This window comes from Tauraco erythrolophus, chromosome 19, assembly GCF_009769465.1.
Source record: "Tauraco erythrolophus isolate bTauEry1 chromosome 19, bTauEry1.pri, whole genome shotgun sequence".
Classification (NCBI taxonomy): Eukaryota; Metazoa; Chordata; class Aves; order Musophagiformes; family Musophagidae; genus Tauraco; species Tauraco erythrolophus.
In genome coordinates, this window is record NC_141483.1 from 12,987,993 (window position 1) to 13,004,343 (window position 16,351).

Consider the following 16,351-nt stretch of genomic DNA (forward strand, 5'->3'; position numbering starts at 1 on the left):
CACACTGCACCGTGGCCAGAAGTCTAATTAATGGCTGTGTCAGAACAGATTTTGTCCGTTTGAGTATTTTGTGTTTGGACACTCCTCGTGGCTCTGCTGAATACAGTCAATGAGGCTTTCAGACCCCAAGGTGGCTGTACATGTTGGCTTTTTAAAATTAATTTCTCGACTTCTGCCTCAAAAGCAAAGTTTGATGTGTTTATTTTGCCTTATTTTTCATCGTAAATGCTGCATGGCCTCATTTATTCTGGTTGTGGCTGGTGTGCTACATCTGCGATTCTAATAAGACTTGACTTTGGTTTAGTTTTTTCTTCCCCATGTGTTTTACTTGCCCATTCTCACCCCCTTTTCAGTGCTTTGCACTGAGGGCTTGGCTCTGCTGCCTTGTTTTTAATAAGCTGACCCTTGCTGTTTATAAGCTGTCCAGTATGTTATGTGGTCATACAGGATGGCAATGTTGCTGACTATTCCAGATAGTCTCTCCCTTTCTCTTTTGAAGACGCAGGTGATTTTTAGGTATGCAGTTGCCATGTTGTCTCTGTTGCGATGTTCTGTAACAGAGCAGAGGGAAGGGATCTGCTACTATTAATTAGTCACTTTGGAGGCCACTGATGAAATGCTGTTTAGCTGTCATCTGATATTTCCTGCTGTCAGGACAGAGTTTTTAGAAGCTTCTCTGCTCTTTACCTTGTGTGTCAAGAGCACAGTGTGGCTAAGCAGTGATTGGTTTGACTGTAGAAAGTGCTGAATCCCAGTTCAGCCACTGGACTGCAGGAGACTTCCAGAATCATAAAAACTTAAGGACAACAAAAACCTGCGTTGCTCTTGATCTCAGGATAGTGACCGCAGATTGCCCAGCACTGACCAGTGACTCCAGCGCAAGCAGGGGATGGCCTGTGCTGAGCAGCTGGCTTTTCTTTTTTTTTTTGTTTCTTATTTTTATTGAACTTTACATATTTTTGATTGCTTTCAGTATTTCCCGCTTCGGTGCCACAGCTCAGCCTGCAAATAGCACATATTGAAATCTGCCATTCAGATACCCCGAGGACTTAACTCAGTGCCAGCAGTACATTAGGAGGACGGCCCAGTGCCGTTCACTTAGTGGGAAACAATTAGTAAGAACATTGACAAACGAGTCCATAAATGAAAAGGCACAGCACTGAAATGAGTATTAAAGAACCATAGCTAGGCAAAAAGAAAAAAAAAAAAGTGATTTCGCTTCTTATGTCACCTCTTCTGGAAGTGCAGTTAAATCTCAGTTCATTGCACTGGCCCAACGTGTGTGCGCTGCGGTTCGAGCAGCGGCGGCTCCTTCGCTGGGAGAGAGGGTGCTCAGGGCATCGCTCGAGCCAGGTCTCCTCTTCCTTGAAGCTTCCTCGTTCTGATAAAGTCTGCCCTCAGACATGGTACAAAGTACACTTCAGCCAGTGCAGTAAACCAGAGGCACCCCTGTCTTTATAGAATCACAGAATCACAGAATGGTTTGGGTTGGAGGGGACCTCAAAGATCATCTAGTTCCAGCCCCCCTGCCAGGGGCAGGGACACCCACCACTACACCAGGTTGCCCAAAGCGCCACCCAACCTGGCCTTGAACACTTCCAGGGATGGGGCATCTACAACTTCTCTGCGCAACCTGTGCCAGTGCCTCGCCACCCTCAAGAGTGAAGAATTTCTTCCTTCTATCCAATCTAAATCTCCCCTCTTTCAGTTTAAAGCCATTGCCCCTTGTCTTATCACTACATGCCCTTGGAAAAGGCAGCTCCTAGCTTGGCTCATGTTCTCCCAGTACAGCCTCTGCTTGAATTGTCTCCTCTTGCTTGTGCTGATGCTTTCTGCAGTAAGAAAACCATGCTGGCCCGGTCAGGCTGGCTGGGTTGCAGATCCTGCCAGCAGCCTTGACAGCCAGCAGCTCAAGGCAAGGTGAGAAGAGGAGGAAAGTGCTGAGAAAGTGATGCTGGTAATGGCCTTTCAGGCACAACGTGGGCAGTGTGTGCAGCTCATCATCAGGTCAGGCTCCTGCTAGGGCTCAGATCTTGCAGTACACGAAGCTTTTACACAGAGCAGCTTGTGGCCTGATTTTCCCTGCAGAGAACAGAACTCTTTTACCAACACTTAGCTACACATTTTCTGGTTCATACGTTCCCTTTCCCACCGCTGCAGCAGAATTTGTGTGGGCACAGACGCTGCTGCTGTGAACTGAGAGACTGGAGAAAGCAAAGCAGTAGCCTTGAGCAAAAAAGATGGATATTAAAATAAGACAGTTGCCAAAACAATGCCCAGTGTCAGCCGCATACTGGGATGAAATCCAAGCATATCTAAACTGGCTGGAATAGGCAGAGGATGATGGTGTGTGGGAGTAACGTACTTGCGTTCCCTGTGGCATCTGCTGCCTGGCTGGGCACAACCTGTGCCCTGTCTGATACCTGGGAATAAAGTTCAGATGCTGCTCCTCAGGTACAGCAGAGATGAGCAATGTTAAAGGGATAGTAAGTAGCTTTGCTGTTGCATGTTGGTGTCATACTGGTGCTGCCTGCTATGAAGTACTTGGTATCGGCATTACAAACCCTCTGCCCTGCAGGATCTTGGGATATCCCACAGACATTTTATTTGGCCTCGTAGTGTCTACAGAGGGGAGAAAACTGAAATGCAGAGATTTTATTGTGACTTTCAGCATCTCTCGATTTGTGAGTCCGGAATATCGTAGGTCCGTTTCCCTCCAATACAGGCGTAAGGTCCATGAGAGCATGACTTTAAATCCTCCTTTTCTGTATTTATGTACTAAAGGGTTAGGCCACACTTGGTGTAAACCTCAGGTTGGGATCTAAAAATCCAGACTTGCACGTTGTACAAAAAAAGCTCTGTTTTCACAGAGACTGAGGGCTCCCCGATCCGCCAACACCAATTGGAGATGTAAGTGCTCAGCACCAGACTCCTTTCTTTCGATAGCCTTTACTTTAGTTTAACGAGTGTTGGCTGTATCCATTAGCAATAAAACACAAGTTCAAATTTAGTCCCTGCCAGGCATGAAAATGTTTTCTTTATTTTTTTTCCCATTTTGTTGGTTGGTTGTTTGGGTTTTTTTGCATTAATGCTTCTATCTTGGAGATGTTCATTTAAGCCTAAATGTTTCAAGAAAAGAAATATTCCCTTTCTAAGGTTGTTTTTTGTGGTTCTCCTTACCTTGGTTATTCTGTCTCGATGTGAATGTATGAAGTTGTGTATATTCACATCTACGTGTATGACACATGCTTCTGTTTTGCTGCTTGAATAAGTCTGCCTGGATTTTTCTTTGGGGTTTCGGATTTGGTTTTTTAGCTCCTTATTTTGCTTCTCTCAGTCAAAGGCTGCTCCTCCAGCCGTGTGTCTCTTTGCCTGCTGTGGTGTTTGCTTTCTTTTCAAACCAGAGCTCCGATGAAATGTTCTTTTTTCATTCCAATCAGTTCTGAAAGGTTTTTGCATCTACTGCTTCCTTCCTCCCCTCGAGTTCATCTTGCCCAGCCTCTGTCTGTTGGTCTAATATTTTGATTTCCCTGTTTCAACTTTGTAGCAGATGTTGTTCAGTCTCATGGTGCCGTCTTCATGGAAAGCGCGTCCCTGTCCACCCCCATTTCAGCCCCTCAATTCAGGGGCTTCCGGAGAGCCAGTGAGATCAGCATTGCCAGCCAGGTCTCAGGAATGGCAGACAGTTACACTGCTTCCAACATAGCCAACAGTAAGTGTTTCACCCCCTCCGAGATTACCGCTCGCTGCCGCACCGCTCTCTGTGCCGCGCACCGGGCCAGAGCCATGCAGCTTCTCTCTGTCTGTCTGGGTTTATACTTTCCATTAATAACAAAAAATTTGAGTTATTCCACCTTCATCTGGTTTTGTCATCGTCAGTGCGGCATGTTAGCGTATTCCCTGGAGGAACAGATGATATATTCGATTGTAAAACAGGGGCCACTGCTGTGTTATGCATGTCAGACTGTGCTGGTGATAAATTGTTTTTAAAAAAAAAACAAACTAACCACAATAATAATTGATAACTCAGAGTATCACTTGGCTGCTGTGCGTGGTGAGGGTTGATCCAAAGGGATGTTGCTGTGCTGCAGAACTGGTAGGGATCAGCACTGCCAGATCGATAATGCAGGATGTGGCTTGACGCACATCACTTCGATGTGGCTTGACGCACATCACTTCTATGTGGCCCACAAAAATGGGGGTGAGTAACCCCTCCGTAACGCTGAAAGGGAAGAACAGGGTTGGCTTATTTATTACTTTGCGTTAGAAATTCAGCTCTTCTGTAGCCCTCAAGGCAGCTCAGAGAGTCAGCCAGTTGTGAGCAGTCTCCCAGAGCCGAATGAGGAATAAAAGGGATTTTTGGTTATTTTTCCCAAGACCTGTGTAACTTCCCAGCTAATACAGAGGAGATTAACAGCCTTTGTTAACGCTTCAGCCCCTTCTTCATTTCAGCTGAGGTGTGAGATGAACAGTCCGTGTCCTCAGGGACCTCTGATAACTCGGACAGAAAAAGGCTGCAAACCAAACAAATTAAAAACTCAAAAGAACCCTTCAGCTCAAATTTTTGTCTCAGAAGGTGGTAAAAAGTTAGGAGACACTCCATTCCTGACACATTATACTACGGGGCTGTGAACAACTCATTTCATAATTAATTGCTGAAGTTAATAACGCTCCCCGAGGCAAGTGTTAGTTGCTGAAGGGCTGTGGGTGCCGGTCGGGGGCTGCCGTTACTTCTTGCCCGGTTTGAGGCCACACTTTGCAGCAGGAATAAAATTCCTGTGCTCCCACAAACAAGGTTGTCTTTCCCAAAGCACGTCCGAGAGCCGATGCCGCGCTCCCCGTGTGTGTTCTTGTATTTGTCCTGGTGAGACATCTTGCCAAGCGCTTGCTAAATATTCACGTGCTTGGGAAGAAGGTGTTTGTTTTGTGCTGGTTTCACACCCACGGAGAGCTGCTGAGCTCGGCTGGCCGGGAGGGGAAGCGGAGGGCGGAGGTTGTCCGTTGGGAAGTGTTTACTCCGGGGTGATGCCTGAAGGTCCGCGCGACGCGACGGAGGGGTCGTGCCTCTGCGAGCTGACAGCAGGATCGGGCCCACGCAGCGCTTGCCCTCTCTTTGCTTTCGCCGGGCTCTCCCTGATAGCTCAGCTTCTGCTGTGTGTGATTTATTACTCCACGCACATCACAGCCATCAAAGCCTGATCCTGAGATGGAAGGGGAAGAGTCCGGCCCCGGCATGGCTGCGTGCGCATCCTGCCCCAAGGGCTGTCGCAGCCCCTTCCTTTGCCTCCCGCGTGCCGACACGTCCTCCGAGCCCTGGCTCTGGCTCTGCAGCTCTTGCGCTCGACCTTCGTAGCGCGCTGGTGATGTGAAGCCGTGGCATTGAGGGTTGGATGCGGTCCAGGCTTATCCCTCAGGGAAAGCTGGAGGAAGTCCAGAGGGGCCCCGCAAAACCATGGCTCGTTCCCGGGAGCCCTCCCGAGGGTGCAGGTTCTCTTGCACTGTGAATTTCCGGAGGATGAAACCGGTGTTGCCTGCGGCATGTGTGTGCCATTATAAGAAGTGTGATTTCTGCTTTTTTTGATTAATTTTATTTTTCCTTTTAGAAACCAAACACCACCTTAATCATTGTAGAGGGTTTAGCCTTCTGTCCCAACTCGCTCTACCTCACAAATCCCCTACCCAAACCTCGTCCAAGAGACGTAGGCAGCATAAACATGAAATCCCTTTGAAGGGAAGAAAGCTCAAAGGGCCATGGAGTCAGGCTGCAGACTGTGCTCTTCGGATACCCGACCTGGACATCAAGACAGGTATTCTGGAGAGATCCACTTCGGCCGACCTCCTCTCTCATTCGATAGTCACAGAACTCAATAAATCTATGCGCTTTCACTGAGGCACTTGCACTTTCTGATTGCATTTTAACCAGTATTTCTGTCACTTTGCTCCAAATATCAATCATAACACGGCTAACAACTTGGCAAAAGCAGGAGTTCTTCTGGGCGGAGCTGTGGGGACAACGCTTCTACCTCCACCACAGTCTTTTGAGCATGGAAGAATAAATCTTGTCTGCTTCCTACAAAGAATCTGAAATTACCCAAGCTGGGGACTTCCATGCGAAATGAAAGGTTGGGACATGACCAGAAGCTGCCAATTTGGAAGATAGGGAGTCAGAAATGGCTGCGAGGAGGTGCCTGCGTGCTCTGGAAAAGCCATGTTGATCCATCAACACCCTCATCCTCCTTCCCATGGCTCGTCAGAAAAGCAAGGGCTGTTGGGATGAGGGTGGCCTGGGCACTGAGCACAGCCAGGGATGTGCTGATGCCATAACCCTCTGCACGTTTCTGTGGTGGGAGCTTTGTGCAGGTTTCATGTTAAGACACTCTGGAAGGAGCTGGTGGGTTGGTTATTTCAGTTCAGCCTCTGTGCTCATCACCAGCTAGATTTCCCTTAACAAGAGGGGTGTGTTGAATTGTACCTTATACCTGGCAGCTTTCCTGGAAGTCCATAAAAAGGAAACATTGTCACAGAGAAGAACCAAGCTTGAGAAAGCCCTTGTCAAAGCCTCAGCTTGCACCCTGCATGCAAATACGGCTCCTCCTGTTGCTCTCTTGATCTGATCCATCTTCTCTTTCCGTGGCTGCTTTTCCAGGCCAGAGCACACAAGGATTGAGAACTTCTCACTGCTGAGAAAGCAGCCCATGCCTTTGGAGTCTGAGGCTTTGGGCTGAGACATGCTCGTTGCTAGGGAGTTGGAAAGGATATGTGCGTGGGAAGAGTTGAGGGCAGCATTGAAGTGTGGTGGTGTCCCATGGGTGATCGGTGGCCATTGGACACTTGTGTGTGAGTTGTTGACTCCCCAAGGGAGAAACTCTTCTGCGTTGTTTGTAACCTTGCTCACCCAAAATCCCCATTTATTTTTCAGTCCCACGTGCAATGGAGTCCTGGCGCTCCGGGACACTTTTCTTGTTGGCCACCACAGAGGCTGTGCTCCCAGGGAGGCTGGGCTGGATCTCCATTGCCTACAACATGGTAGCCTGGGAGGGCAACCAGGACTTGTTGGGAACTGCCAATCCCAGCAGCACATGCCATACACTCTGCCTTGCGGTGCCATTTAGCATCTCACGCGGGCTCCCAGTATTCAGATCCTCTTTAGTGTGGCCAATATCTGGGTGCTAAAGAGTCTTTTATTCCTTGGTGAAAGCTAAAGGAGTTGGAAGTGGGGCTGGAGATGGCCTGGGCAGGTACTACAGTGGGCAGAGCACACACCCGCTTCCTCCTGTAGCTCCAGGGAGATACTCTTTGTCGTATGTTTTTGCTCAATTGCCAGTTAACACCTGCCCTCTAGTGCCTTCCTATTGACTCAAAGGAGAGCTGAAGTGGTGGTGCCCCTGTGTGTTCCTCCCTTGGTTTGAGCAAACACTGAGCCCTGGGTTCCCTCTTAGCAGTGTGACCAGCCAGGGAGCAACCTCTGGGTGTACCTGGAGTGAGGAGCCAGAGCCTCAAAATACCATTTGTGATTGCATGTGTGTGTGAACCCCCTTTGTCTGAACCAGTCTCTTGTTTCTAGTTGCTGCCAAGTGGTGGGGAACCAAAAGGATCGACTACGCTCTCTACTGTCCTGACGCCCTGACAGCTTTCCCAACGGTTGCTTTGCCACACCTCTTCCATGCAAGCTACTGGGAGTCCACAGACGTTGTCTCTTTCCTGCTGAGACAGGTATGGTTGTCCTCCCTCCTCCAATCTCCCTGGGGCTGAAAAATATTTTGGGCTCTTTGGTTTTTCCGCTTCACCTTCCATAACTCTCATTGACACATGGAGATGAAAAAAATACCCCTTGCCACTGCAGATCTGTTTTCTTCCCTTTCTTTTTGTTCCTCACCTGCGTTGTTAGTGGAGCTGCACCCACACAAACTTTACAGACGTGCTGTCACAGCTGGTTAGTTTTGGTATGGGTTTTATCATCAGAGCAGGTTTCAGATGGGCTTGCCATGGAGTGAGCCCAGGGCTGGTTCCTATCAGATCCCAGTGGCAAAAGTTGGTGGCACTTGTTTCTTGAAGTGAGCTGTTCTCTGTGTGTGCAAGTTTGGATCTCAAGTCTGAAACTTAAAGGAAACTTGGTGATGTACAAATAAAAATAGCACCAAATACAATAAACCTAGAGAAGTTTTGTATGAATTTGATATGAGTTGATGAACAGAGTTCGGTTCTCCGTTTTGGCTTTCTAAGTTATTGTGGTCTCCTGTAGGGACTCAGACCCTTGTCACTGCATTGGGATTTAGTCCTTGTTCCTCCAGCACAAAGCAGTTCTCCTGGGGCTGGGTAAATGGCGATTGCTGGTGTCTGGAGTCTGACATCTCAGACTTTAGCAACCTTTATTTGGCCTGAGATTTGAATCTTCTATTTAAAACATGTTTTTCCTAAAAGGAAATATTTTTCCTTCAGTTCCTTGGGGATGAGGAGGAGTTATTTGCCTTACAAACATGAACCTGCCAAGGAACAGTACTTAGAGCATGGAATTGGAAAAAACAGAACTAAAAGCAACTCTGTGGATTGCGTAGCCTACTTCGGCGCTTGGGTTTGCTTTGTATTAGCTCAGCTGTTAAGCTGTCCCCGCTCTCTTCCAGCCTCCTCCGGCTGCAGCTCTCAATTATTTATGACTGTTGGCAAACTTTCTTTCAGTGCTATCTTCCAAACAGTATGGGAACCATAAACAACAGAGATGTCGGTGCTTGTGACAGCTGAGCGGTAGCGATAAGCCGGTGAGACCCTTTCTTCCTGGGCTGTATCAAGCCCAGCGAGACATCTCTGTGCTTGCACATGCCTTCCTGGATCCCCACGTTGAACTCAGCCTAACGAGGCTGGAGAGAGAGAGATCTGTAATTGTGCATGAGTGGGAACAGTCACGACAGTCTCATACATATAATGCTCCACTCGAGAAATAGCCAATTACTCGGGATTCAGCCCAAACCTGGGTCTGTAGCACAGCGTGGTGCTTTGTATCTCGTGGCTGGAGGTACCATTCAAAGCCTGCCTGGGTAGTCTGGCACACCCCTTCCCCAGCGCCTGTCTCTGCTCACTTGTCTCTGTCTTGAGACCGGGATTTTTCTCATTCCCTGTCTTCTTGCTGTCCTTCCAGAGCACCACTCCACTTCTTCCCCTAATAAGGACTTGTTTCTAATCGTCTTTGAAAGTCATCTCTGCACAAAATGTAAAAGTAAGCTGTTGAATAGTTTTAGCCTCCAAAGATTAAAGCTTGTTAAAACAAGCCCAAATAGGACTCAAAATAGATTCCTGATTTAAATAATTTTCAGTGAAACTTGTTATTTTGTTTACTTTGGATTTCCATGAACTCCCTCCCCAGCCAGCTCATCCTCCCTGGGGTCCTTTTTCCATTTCCCTGAGAGAAAAACAGCTTCAGCTCTGCAAAACGAGCTGGCCTGTGTCAGACCATTACAGCCTGGGTCAGCTGGAGAGCCGCTGACCACACGAAATATGTTCAAGACTTTGTAAAAGAGCCTGTATTTAAGAGGCTCCTTAATTTTTGGAGAGACGAGGTCACTAAGGACTACTGCTGATTTCAGTGTTCTCTGTGCAGGGTCACCTCCCAGTCTTTACAGCAGTCTTTGAGATGTCCCCTCACCTTTGGGATCAGTGATGTTATTCTTCCCTTTCCCTTCTAGAGCTTAAGGGCAGTCTAGGTAGGATCTAATCCTGCTTCTCCATCCCTGTCTGAACCTTGGTAACAGGCAGCAATTGCCTCCAAAGGCTGGCTGGGCATCACCTGGCCCCTCTGATCCTCGCCCTGATGCAGTGACACCCCACCACCCTCCTTGAGCTCTGTCAACCTCAGAGATGAGGTCAGTGCTGGCTCAGGAGATACAGAACAGTGTGGGCAGGAGGTGGGGGTGCACTGCCCAAGTGATTGACGTCCCTATGGGATCCGTCCTCCTGCAGGTGATGAGGCACGAGAACTCGAGCGTTTTGGAGCTGGATGGGAAGGAGGTGTCTGTCTTCACCCCCTCCAAGCCCCGCGAGAAGTGGCTCCGCAAGAGGACGCACGTGAAGCTCCGGGTAAGGGTGGTTTTGGGGCTGCATCCACAGCACAGGGGGAGCACTGTTGTGTAGAGGGGGTTTGATTTGGGCTACAAGAACGGCATTGAAGGGGGCCGGTGTGGCCACAGCTGTGTCTGTCCATGGCCGAGACAGAGGATCACGTTGCACTGCTGGTGTATATTAGTGATTGTATCCTACCTGTGTAGTTGTGACAGAGTGACCTGAAGATCTGCACCAGCAAGGTCTCCTCTTGACCTCGAGTCTGTGTAAAATACAGAAAGTGTTGGCTGTGGGTGAGGGAAAGGAACTGAATGTCTTTCAAAGTCCAATACTGCAAGTTCTCTGCTCAGTAAACGTCCTTTGCTCCCAGGAAATATCTCCGATTCCCGAAAGAGGGCAATTTTCTGTTAGAACTGAAACAATGTCAGCAACTTTCTCTGGCAGCTCTTTGTATCGCCTCTTAAATCCAAAGTGTAAAAGTTAGTAGATGAGATGGTATCAGAATTGCACATACAAACTGCCACTGAAATTGGCTCTTCAGCCATGGCTCAAATCCACCATCAACGCAGGGCACAGACCCTCACCTCTGCCACAGGTCAAATTCTTTTCTAAAGCCGAGAGCTGTGGGTAGAGTAGAGGTGGGAAGCGGCACAGAGAAAAACCCACGCTCCAATTTGTCAGGTTATATTTTTATTTTACGTTTCCCTATGAGCCTGTCCATCGCTGCGAACTTTTTTTTTGTTGTTTTCCTCCCTTCTCTCTTGCCTTGTGCAGAACGTCACAGCCAACCACAGGATAAATGACACCATCGCTAACGAAGATGGGCCCCAGACCTTAACTGGAAGGTTTATGTACGGTCCGTTAGATATGGTCACACTCACAGGAGAAAAGGTACTGTCTGATATGGGGCACCATGGGCCAAAACGTGGAGGGGGACGGAGACGGTGCTGGTTGGTGCTCCCTTGGTCCTTGATGGGGTTTGCTACCTTTGCGTCTTGGCCAGGTTGCCCTGCTCAGACTTGTGTGGCACCTCCTGCCAGGAGCAGCGTTCATCGTGGAGGTCTTCACCACCAAGGCTGAGTTTCACTCCAGCATCTTGATGTTTGGGTGCTTCTCAGCTGATATCTGTGAAGTGCACATGGTGGGGGCAAGACCCAGCCCTGCTGCTGTCCAAAAGGGCTTGGGTGGAAGGTCCCCAGCTTGGCCTGTTCTGCTCATCTCTGCGTTTAATGCTGTTGTTGACCCAACCTCGCTGTCTTCCCAGGTGGACATTCACATCATGACCCAGCCACCGTCAGGAGAGTGGGTTTACTTTGACACAGAGATCAGCAACAGCAGTGGCAGGATTTCTTACGTCATCCCTGAGAACCGGCGCCTGGGCATTGGCGTGTACCCCGTCAAGATGGTGGTCAGGTGAGGCACTTTGGGGTACCGGGGGCTTAGTTTGCAAGTGGAACAAAAGTGGAATTTGATGACTGTAGAATATGGTCCCTCCTTGCGGGGTAGCTCTGATTGTTGGGTGGGTTCAGAGGCTGGTTTGCCAGCAAGAGGGACAATTTGTGCTCTACAGCTGTAAGAGGAAGATCCATGTTTTGTTCTGACTCTTACATCATCAACAGGGTGGTAATTGAGCTCCTGTTGTAGGAGCGCGCCTTCTGCACCACAGATGCATCACCTCGCGGTCATCTGCAAAACTGCACAACTGAGCATATTTTAAAGACCATAAACTTGTCCTTGAGGGACAGAACTCCGTACTCGTGGTAATTCAGAGCCCAGAGCCCTAGCTCAGCTCCAATTGCTGGTGTTGAGCTCTGGATGGGGGAAGAGAGGAGCATCTTCTCAGTGGCCAACCTAGCAATGGGTTTCTGGGAGTATTTTTTTGAGTCACTGATGCCAGAGCTCCAGAGTACTATTACCAGCCCCTCTTTAACACAGAGGCCTTCAGGCAGTGCCTGTCACTGCTGTGACCAAGGGTGGCATCGCTGTTAGAGGCTTTGGGCTGCATTAGGTGCTGCTTTGGGCTTGCAACGCACTGCAGGACTCAGCGGTACCTTCTGAAAGAACCTCTGTATCTTGATGCCTATAAATATCTGCATCCCTTCCAGGGGTGACCACACGTATGCAGACAGCTACATCACGGTCCTGCCGAAGGGGACGGAGTTTGTGGTGTTCAGCATCGATGGCTCCTTCGCAGCCAGCGTATCCATCATGGGCAGCGACCCCAAAGTCCGCGCTGGAGCGGTCGACGTCGTCAGGTCAGCGGCAGAGGCTGGGGCAGTCACTCTGGTTTACCCTGGCATTGTTGTGGGTCTGCAATCCATTGACTTCTGGCTTTCCTTCTAGGCACTGGCAAGACCTCGGCTACCTCATTATCTATGTCACGGGCCGCCCTGACATGCAGAAGCAGAGGGTGGTAGCGTGGTTAGCACAGCACAACTTCCCCCATGGGATCGTCTCCTTCTGCGATGGGCTCGTTCATGACCCGCTGCGGCACAAGGCCAACTTCCTGAAATCCCTCATCACAGATGTAAGCCTGGCTCTGCTGAAATATCGTCATAGCACGGGTTGAGATTGCTCCTTGTCCAATTGCCCTTGGCAGTGATGTGCCCCGCAGTGGAAGATTAATCTGTTCATTTTATTTTCATCCTTTTATTGCTCTACAAAAGTGTCTATGCTGTTAAATTGTGGCATCTCTGCTCTGCACTGCTCCATTTTGTCGCTGCTCCTTCCAATACCAAATGCCTAATGAAACCGAGGCAGCAGTGCCTCATCTTCCCCACACGTGCACTTTTTTCACCTGCTTGGTTGCTTTGCAACCAGCAGGTCTGAGAAGGCACGGAGCTGCTGCAGAAATGGCCTTGCACCACCCAGCCTTGATGGGAGACTCCACAGAGCATCTCTCCGAGCATTCGACCCCACGGAGGTCTTTATGTTGCTCAGCCCAGAGCCTCAGAAAAGCTCCAGATGAAAGATGATTTTCTCTCTCTGGCAAGTGAAGGAACCTCTCACTTGTGCCCTGCCTGGAACCACAGGGAAGCCCCTCGTTAATTCTCTTGGACTCTTGTTTTGACCTGAGTCACCACAGTGGGAGAAGCTGGCCCTTACTTGCCACCTGCTGTCTTGTCCTCCAGAAGAACAAGCTTGCGACCAGGGCCAGGGATTTCCTTTCCATCTCTCTGGGCTGCCTGCAGCTCTAGGGGCAAAGCTGGTCGGTCTTGAGTGGCACAGGTGTCTGCACCTCTCCTGCCAGCCCTTGCTTCTACCCACGAAGGAAGGGCTTGCCCAGGAGTTGCTCTCTACTCGGAGTGGAGACAGACGAATCCCAGAAAAGCAGCTTTATTTTGCTGCCCGTCCCTTCTCCCTCTGCCCAGCAGAGTCAAACAGCAGAGTTGCGTGTGGCAGTGTGGCTGGGGAGGGGAACGTGAACACTCCCTGCTAATGCTCATGGCACCGGGGGCTGCAAACCACTCCTCGCCCCCAGTGACAAGCCGGCAGAGAAGTGTGCAGTGTCCCTGTCCCCCCGCAGACCTCAAGGGAAGGTCGTGGATCAGCAAGCAGAGATGTGCTTTCATATTGCTGTTACTCCTCTCGTTCTGGCCTGTAAACATCCCCAGCTCTGTTAATTAGCGCTTTGCACAGCAGTGGGTTATCCAGCTGGGAGCTTACGTAAGTTATTGACCTGAGATTCCCACAAATGCTAGTTAAAAAAAAAAAAAAAAAAAAAAAAAAAAAAAAAACAAACCTGCCTGTTGAGCAGCACAGGGGGTGCCCGTATGTTCTGACCGCGAGTCGCTTTGTCTCCCCGCAGCTCCACATGAGGATCCATGCGGCGTATGGATCTACTAAGGACATCTCCGTGTACAGCTCCATCAGCCTCCCGCCCACGCACATCTACATCGTTGGCCGACCCACCAAGAAGCTGCAGAGCCAGTGTCAGGTAGGAGCCAGCTTGTCCAAGTCCTGGAGGTGCCTCCAAGGTGGGAGGGTGATGGGAATTTGGTCACCTTAGAACCAGTGACTGAGTTAGTGTTTGCCAAGACGGCAGGAACTGTCCCGCGTACCAGGACCCATCACATCTGTCTCAGTGATTCCATGTCTTATACATCAGAGAACCTGGCATGGCAAACGCATTTGGCTGCCAGTGGCTATCAGGGAAACGTGTCCCATCCCTGTAACGCCTGCCCTCATCCCTATTGTCTCGCAGTTCATCACGGAGGGGTACGCAGCCCACCTGGCCCAGCTGGAATACAACCACCGCGCGCGCCCCGCCAAGAACACCACGCGCATGGCGCTGCGGAAAGGCAGCTTCGGGCTGCCCAGCCAGACCGAGTTCCTGCGCAAGAGGAACCACCTGCTGCGGACCATCTCCTCCCAGCCTTCGGCCAGCGGCAGCAGCGCCGGCCACCGCCCCGAGCGCACCCAGAGCCAGTCCGACAGCGACAAGGAGAGGGACAGGGAACGCAGCCAAAGAAGCATGAGCATTGCCACGGGGTGCTGGGGTCGGAGCACAGTGTCCCGGCTGGAGTCTGGCCTTTTGGGGCAGAAGTAGCCAGGCCAGAGCCAGCAACTGTCAGCTACAACCACCGGAGGAGAAAACAAAAGGAAAGAGGGACGAGGCCGGCGTTACGGGCTGGAAGGGTAAATATGGTGCTACTCTAATAACATCATGGTATTCTGGGAAGAGACGGGATGTTTCCCATGCAGAACGTGCAGGCCTTGCAGCGAGAGCGTCAGGTTTGTGCAGCATGAGCTCAAGGAACAGCTGGAAATCGGGGGGAAAAGTCTCCAGGTCAAGATTGCGCTCTCTCCTGCCTCCTTCTCTTATCCAGGTTTAGTGACTGTAAATACGTGCCTCCTCGCCTTGTTAGCCATTGCTCCGATACGCGTGACCGAGTGCTGTCCTCAGAGCCACAGGAACAGGGGATCAGGCCGGGGGAACTTGTTCTTGGTTGTGCCACGCTGATGTGCTGTGCCGGTGCGGGCACGGGGTGGGTTTGGAGTTGGATAAGCGTGCCGTTTCCCCGGCACGGGCAGCCCCGAGCGAGGGATTGATCGTGGGCTGTGCCAGGCAGAACAACCGAGAGCTTTACCTGTTCAAAGAGCTTCAAGTTCAGCCATTTTCTCAAGGATTATGCGCAGTGGAAAAGCGTAAGATGCTGTTGGTAGAGGCAGAATGTCGGCAGATTCACGCCCAAGAAACTGGGGTAGTTATTACTGTTATTTTTTAAAGAGACCTTTTAGAAGCCGATGGAATTTAATGCATTGACCTATGACAAGAGGAATACAAGCTATTTTGTTTGAGCTGTTACAAACCTCAGACACTTAATTTGCTGTTAAAGTCTCCAAATAGTCTCGCTGTGTATTATTTCCAAAAGTAACCACCGTATATTTGGAAGCAGCTGAAGGCACTCAGCAGCTAGATCGCATTGCAGTTCTTCTCATCCAAATGCAGGGTCTGACTCTCTCAACACCCACCTCCGAGACATTTTCTTCTTCCCAGGTTCTCTCCAAGTTCAGTAGCAGCTTTCATGGGAACTAGACTCGCTTCTTTTACCTGTAATTACTGAACTGTAAAACCTCATTGTTTTTTGCACTGATGATTTTTAGAATGGAAACCTGTTACCATCTCATGTAGCTACACCTAACTGTTTGTAGTGCATGACAACGAAATATTGCTAAGCCAGGGTGTGTGTATATATATACACATATATGCATATACATATGCACACACATGTATATATATGTATATATTTAAAAAAAAAAAATCTGTGCAGAAGTTTTTCCAGCAGTAAGGAGATTGTAAGGAAGTGTGCCAACAATGTCAGGCAAGCTTAAGAAAAGGCCATATCTTAATTTTCCTGGTGTGTTTCTCAGTGGATGTGCCTGAGCTGATGGTTTGTGCGCTGCTGGAGCGAGCCAGGGCTGGGTGCGTGGCAGAGCGGAGCTGCCGGTGTGCAGGGCGAGCGCTCGCTGCGGGCCCGTGTCCCCGGTGGCACCGAGACACACACGGGGCACAGTATGGGACCGGGAGCGTGTCGCTCTGCAGTAGCAGAGGAGAACAGTGCCTAGAGTGAGGGCTTGCCAAAAAGCCCCTGAGTCCTGTCCCTCCTGGGTCAGCCTGACCCGGTTCCCTCCTTGCACACAGCTCCTGGGGCAGAGGGACACCCACCCCAGGGGGTCCAGGGTGCCCATTTACAGACTCCAGTTGGCCTCTTCACATGGAGATTTTATAGTCCTACCGAGCTCCCCGACTACGTGTAACCCTGCTTTCCCCCACCACACTTTCCTGTCTTTATATCAC

General features: G+C 49.9%; 1 protein-coding gene across 3 annotated transcripts in view; it reads left to right on the forward strand.

The window, feature by feature from the left end:
• Nucleotides 1–14,624, forward strand: part of PITPNM2 (phosphatidylinositol transfer protein membrane associated 2) — a 117,498-nt gene extending 102,874 nt beyond the window's left edge. For 2 of the 3 annotated variants that reach the window (XM_086623213.1, XM_086623212.1), the window contains 9 exons: nt 3,548–3,712; nt 7,565–7,713; nt 9,952–10,068; nt 10,825–10,941; nt 11,315–11,463; nt 12,156–12,305; nt 12,394–12,577; nt 13,859–13,987; nt 14,255–14,624. In XM_086623213.1, the coding sequence (XP_086479339.1) occupies nt 3,548–3,712; nt 7,565–7,713; nt 9,952–10,068; nt 10,825–10,941; nt 11,315–11,463; nt 12,156–12,305; nt 12,394–12,577; nt 13,859–13,987; nt 14,255–14,599 (1,505 nt within the window). In that variant the 3' untranslated portion in view covers nt 14,600–14,624. Of the gene's footprint in view, nt 1–3,547; nt 3,713–5,603; nt 5,808–7,564; nt 7,714–9,951; nt 10,069–10,824; nt 10,942–11,314; nt 11,464–12,155; nt 12,306–12,393; nt 12,578–13,858; nt 13,988–14,254 lie in introns of all 3 variants that reach the window. The other variant, XM_086623211.1, reaches the window with a different exon arrangement.
• The last annotated feature ends 1,727 nt before the right edge of the window (nt 14,625–16,351 follow it).